General features: G+C 39.2%; 1 protein-coding gene across 3 annotated transcripts; it reads right to left on the reverse strand.

The window, feature by feature from the left end:
- Positions 1-402: 402 nt before the first annotated feature.
- Positions 403-5960, reverse strand: Cetn2 (centrin 2). 3 transcript variants are annotated; one of them, XM_005087665.4, is made up of 5 exons: positions 5809-5960; positions 3878-4036; positions 3182-3310; positions 1363-1500; positions 403-983 (listed from the first exon to the last, which is right to left on the reverse strand). In XM_005087665.4, exons 1-5 carry the CDS (start codon positions 5809-5811, stop codon positions 894-896), a joined length of 519 nt encoding a protein of 172 aa, XP_005087722.1. In that variant the 5' UTR covers positions 5812-5960; the 3' UTR covers positions 403-893. The 3 variants fall into 3 exon arrangements, with proteins under 3 accessions (XP_005087722.1, XP_040600670.1, XP_040600672.1); XM_040744736.1 differs by lacking the exon at positions 5809-5960 and adding an exon at positions 5707-5803; XM_040744738.1 differs by lacking the exon at positions 5809-5960 and adding an exon at positions 5262-5284.
- Positions 5961-6013: the final 53 nt, after the last annotated feature.

Genomic DNA, 6013 nt, shown 5'->3' on the forward strand with positions numbered 1-6013 from the left:
CTGGGTAATACCTATTTTCTTCTCAATACAATCCTAAGATTCAATGAGATGGCTATAAGCAAATAAACTCACAGGATTGCCTGAATCTTACCACTGCCTAGCTCTCTTCTTTTTTTGTCCAAGCACAAATTAGCCACAAGACTCTATAAGCTTTACCGTTTGCTGGAAGCAGTTTTAGGGCATCATTTAGGCTTAGGTCATATGGAAATTCTACCAGTTGTAAAAACAAGTTTTAAAAGCAAGAAACAATCCATGGCAGAAAAGTAGCAAAGAATTATTTCCTTTTTTGTCCATAGGCTGATGGCAAATTTTATATATCTATGAGGCTGCCCCCAACACAACTGTTTACAAGATGAACTCACAGCTAAAGGTAAAAATACTCATCCTTTAAAGAATGAAAGCTTAAATTAAGAAAAGTTTTATTTTTAAAACAAAACAAATGAATTAACACATATCTAAATGTCATAACAAGCATTTGTTGGGTTTTATGAGAGGAAAAAACTGCACTCTAGTGTCAACTAAAAATGAACAATTTTAGAACAACCACTGCTTATGGCGACATGGATACGTAGACATCTAAGAAGCCACTATATGTTTGCAGCTGTGTGAGCATGCATGAGCAACATGAAATAATGGGAAGTGGAGTGGCCACAGTCGCACCCTCAGACCCTTTCCCCACTCTGTGCTCTTGTTCTGCGCTGTTGAATTAGTCAGCAGGTAAATGTACAAAGAACTTAATATCAAAGAAACTTCCAAAAGTCAAAAATAGATTCAAGGTCACGGCTAGTTACCCCAGAGGTTGGAAGAGGGGGGTTCTCAAAAGCCATATTTCACAAAATGGCAGGCACTAAGTCTAATTACATGTGCTTGAAGTAGAAAAGGAAGCACTGATGTTAATAGAGACTGGTCTTCTTCATGATGCGCAGGAACTCTTGCTCATTGACCTCGCCATCTCCATCTCGATCAGCTTCATCAATCATTTCCTGCACAGCAGTAAGAGTTCATCTTAGATTAAGTCACAAACTAAACTGAAAACAGATTAGACAAGAAACTTCAAATAATGCTATGAGGAAAGACAACTATGGTCCATCTAATGGGAGTGTGCCACTTTTTATGATAGTTATTTGAAACCAAATCACACATATTGTCAAATGCATCAACTGAAAAGGAGCTAGAAAGTCACCCTGGCCTGAAACCCAAAAGAAGAAATTCAGCTGCACACGTGTACTCCAGAAACAGGGTCCATGGGCATTAAATTATCACTAGAGGCATAAGAAGTTTTTCTAGTAGAGAAAATATAACCTGGGAAAGCCAGGGGGCTCCAAGGTGGGGTTTTGAGTTCCTGACTGAGGCTTTACTTACCTGCAGCTCTTCATCAGTCAAGTTCTCTCCTAACTCCTTGGCCACACGCTTCAGATTTTTGAATGATATTTTCCCAGTTTCATCATCATCGAAGAGCTTGAAAGCTTTCAGGATTTCTTCTTTGGTGTCTTTCTCGGACTTTAGTAGAATATAAAACAGATAGTTAGTTACTCGTGTCCTGCAGTCCTGCCACTTCTTGGTCATCCTTTTGTCTCCAATAACCTGACCAGAGCCACGTTAAGAAGTCAGGCAAGCCAGGTTCTCTGGTCCACGGTGGAATGTACTCTCTGTCTACTTCCTATTCTATCATATATTCCATAATTAGCTCATAATTCAGTAGGAAAAGATGCCAGCTTGGTGGAAAAGCCAAGAAGTCCTGATAAATAGGCACGAGGATTGGTTTGAGGGGCCAATGAAACATGTAGGGAGGACAGACTCCTGGGGCAGCTAGACAGTTTTCACAGGTAGAAGACAAGGGCTTCTGACATGAGCTAGAGCTCATCCTTCCAACACCCAACACTGGATATTACTAGGTATCTATACTGATTGCCCTTCTTGTGCTTTGTCTTGTTCAGAACTTTCTTTTAGGAAAACTATCATCTTCGATTAACTCCCTGGCCCCATCCCACATCATCACATGATCCTAGTGATAGCTGTTGTGATATAGGCCGTCAGTCACAGAAAAAAAAGTAGGGAAAAAGAAAACAAACTCTGTAAACTTAACATAAACTCAGGGATTACAAAAGAAATATAATTGTATCTAAAACACTGTACAGACCAAGGAGATTCTAGAATCATTTTACAATCTTTTAAAAGCAGTGAGTAGGGTTATAATTTTAGAAGATACAGTGCTTATACTAACAGAAGATAGAGATATACTTGTAAGAGCATTTTAAATAAGAGAGGCATTTTGCACAGTGGACTTCAAAGAATTACTGGGTCTCTGAGTATTCCAACAAAAAGAGAATAGAATTTCCCAAAGCATTTAAACCTCAAATGTTTCAGGAAAGTTCTTACCAGAAGCTACAACTAGAGAACTACTTAGAACAATCTAGGAGCCAATCTTGAGTACGAATTGGATTTGCTAGGGAGCTGCAGAATACCAAGTTTCCTGATCTCTTAAATCAGTACACACATGCACATACATGCACACAGATGTAGATATGGTGATTTCAAAGCAACTCAACTGTTAAAGAGGTATAGCCTGTGTCTGGGAAACACTTTGAAGAATTTGAATGGGGTTACCTTTCTCCAGGTATACTGAGAGAAGGAGCCACACCAACAAGCCAGAAGGCCAATGAAAGAGCAAAGTTGGTCTGGTTCAGGCGACATGTTCATGTTCTCTCAAACCTTTGGACCTGCTAAAAGGATCTGAGAAACTAGGGATAGATGAAAGCAACCTTAGAAGTACCAAAACACCTTATCGATTCTAAAGCTCAAAATTCTTGTGCCTCTGATTGTACAAAGTGAATTGTCAATATGAGAAGCATTTGTCTGAAAATGCCATAATATCTGATTTATTGTATGCTAATCTAATTTAATGATATTAAAATAAAAATTTGAATCATATGAAAATCTCTGTGTTAACATGTTTTAATGCTTGTGATTATCATATGAGACAAGGTCAAATGATTTCTGTAATACTGTATCCTTAAAGAAAGCCAAACAAAACTTATAGATCCTCTCTATTGAAAATACAATTCTCAATCCTGTGAATGGTATGGTATAGATTTTATTTAATGAAGTTCTTTTTATGTCTAGATTCCCATGTATCTACTATTATGGATGGAAAGTATGCTTATTATCTCAACTAACTTACCATTTTTTGAGTCATCACTGTCAAAAAATCACTAAAGTTCATTTTTCCTGTTCCTTCCTTATCAATTTCACTTATCATCTTCTTGATTTCTTCTTTCTTGGGTTCAAAGCCCAGGGCCCTCATTGCAACCTACAATGAAAACAGAATCATCTAAATTAACACATATAAATTATATAGAAGAAAAAATGGTTGTTGAGGATATTAACTTAACACCTGACAAAATGATGAAAATTGATTAGGGAACAATGTAATGCTGATTTAATTGATATTTGCAATCAACTTTATCAATTAGATCATTGTTTCAGGTAAAATATACACAGGGCACATTTTTCTGTTACTTTTTACAGGGAGAAAATGTGATAGGTAAAAGACAAACAACAGACTTTGGACTCCCATAGAACAATGTGAGGTGCACTCTCACCCTGAACTCTTGGGGAAGGGTCTAGGCCCTGCCCTATATGAAATGACAGACTATGGACACCCCCATGGAGGGCCTCACCCTCCCTGGGGGAATGAGGGGATAACGAGGGGGGGGGGAGTTGGGGGGAGGGCACGGGAGGAGGGGAGGGAATGGGAGAGGGACCTGGAACTGACTTGTGAAGCAACCTTGTTTCTTATCTAAATTTAAACTGGAAAAAAAAAAAGACAAACAACGGGGAAACACAAGGTGCCAAAGCAGGAATGTGTGCAGCTTGCCTTGAGCTCCTTAATGTCTATAGTTCCAGTTCCATCAGCATCAAAGAGATCAAAAGCTTCCCGGATTTCCTGTTTCTGTTCTTCAGTCAGTTCAGGCTTAGGGCTCATTCTTTTTCTCTGGCCACTGGATGCCATGTTTGTCTTCTTAAAATTAGAGGCCTTCAGACATACAAACACAGAAGCACAGTATTACAAGCCATAGTCCATATTTTATTCATGACAGTTCTAGACATTCATAAATTTTTCATTTATGCTCCACTCTAAATAATGTACGTATGTCATTCGATAAACTTTTGTAAGCTGGTGAGATGTCTTCTTGCCAAGATTGACAACAAAAGAGGGAACCCAGAGCCTCCATGGTAGGAGAGAACCAACTCTTCCAAGTTGTTCTCTGACCTTCACACTCAGACTAAGTAAGTCCCCTTCTCCTTTACAAAAATTACAAGGGTAAAAACTAAGTAAAATTAACCCCAACTCCAAAATAATTCTCTGAAAAGAAAAAGAGAAAAACTTTCTTTCATTTAAAACTGTTTTAATAAGTATATTTTAGCTTTTACCACTACACTGTATAAAACAGGAAATCAGCAATACACTAATTAAATATGGTTGTCTTCTACCATAACTATAAATTAAAACATCATTTCTGTTAATAATGTAATATCTCACATGATTAAATCCAACTATATTTCATTGGGGAGCCAACAACCTGAAGGGACTTTTTGTTTTAAAATCATATATTATAATTTTTCTCCTTGTTCCTGTATAGACCAACATCAAGCAAGTGAATATATGTTTTTCATCAGAAGATATAATTCTGACCCCACTGTCTTAAAGTTTATACTACAGATAGTTTATGCACTTGTACATTTAATAGACATGCCACTTTAGGAAATTAAATTTTTTAAATAAAAATTTCTTAAATAAAAAACTTTTAAATATAAAGAAGCAACATTAAAAACTCTTCATCATGCTTGAATTTTCTCCTTTTCTAAAGCCAGTAAACAGCAAATTTAAGACCATATCTGTTTGTAACAAGATTATCATTTTATTATGAATAGACTGTCACAAATTTCTATATTGTATATTCAATTACAGCAACACGCTGTGGCTTCAGTTTTCATTACCAAAGATAAAAATCGATCCCTCCTTGTTCTAGTGCCACTGCTACCTCAGACAGCTGATTAATGGGAAAACAGTTTATACCAACCGATTCTAAAGAACTGCCTAATAAATTGAGCCATAACGAAGTTTCCTGCAAAGAACAATTAATGTTTCCATGAACCTCTGACTCTTAAAAAAAAACTATTGATTTTAGAAGCCAGGAAATCCCTTATTCTTCATCCTGAAAGAGAGCTAACTGAGAAACCAATTATTAATACTTAACAGATATCAACTGTTCCTGAATCCGGTAGTTTCAGTTCTAGACACGCACTTAAAACATCTACTAGGGATGCTAGTTCCTAACCCATTTGACACTTGGTGCCTGGTCTGCGAAGCTGAAAGCATCTCCTGAAAGCCTCAATACATTTGCGACCATCAGAACATAGTAAACCTCTTAGTAACACGCATAAACTTTAGTAGGTGGCATCGGTCAGGAGGCCTGAGTCTGACTGAGGTCGGAGTCTGCGGGAAGCCTGAGTGCTCCCTGCAACAGAATGGTCACCTGCGGTTCCAGGAAAACCCGCAGAGATCAAGAGGCAGGTTAGGGGTGGCTGAAGGTGACTGGGGGCGGGGAGGGTTAAAGTGGTTAAGCGCAGGCAGGCTAGCGGCCGGAGACTGTATTTTTTCTCCCACCCTTCCGGCATAGAGCTCCAAGAAAGAACTCGTACGCCAACGCGAAGAACAATGCAGGAAAGGCTGCAGGGCGGCAATTGAGGCCTAGGAAGGGCTCGGAGGCGCCACGCAGATCCCATGAAACGCCCAGCACTTACCATCGCCGAATGAACACCTCTGCGACCGGTTGTTAAGGCAACGGCGTACTCGCGGCCTCAGCGCCTTTCCCACTGCTCTGTGCGCGCGCGACCCGCTTCCCATTGGTTTGCGGACTGAGCAGGTGGGACTAACCCGGCAAGTCCCGCCCCAGGGTAAGAGGGCAGTGTGGCGGCGGCAAGGACTGGCGATCTCATTGGACAAAAT

This window comes from Mesocricetus auratus, unplaced genomic scaffold (genome assembly GCF_017639785.1).
Source record: "Mesocricetus auratus isolate SY011 unplaced genomic scaffold, BCM_Maur_2.0 Super-Scaffold_100003, whole genome shotgun sequence".
In the NCBI taxonomy this organism is placed as follows: domain Eukaryota; kingdom Metazoa; phylum Chordata; class Mammalia; order Rodentia; family Cricetidae; genus Mesocricetus; species Mesocricetus auratus.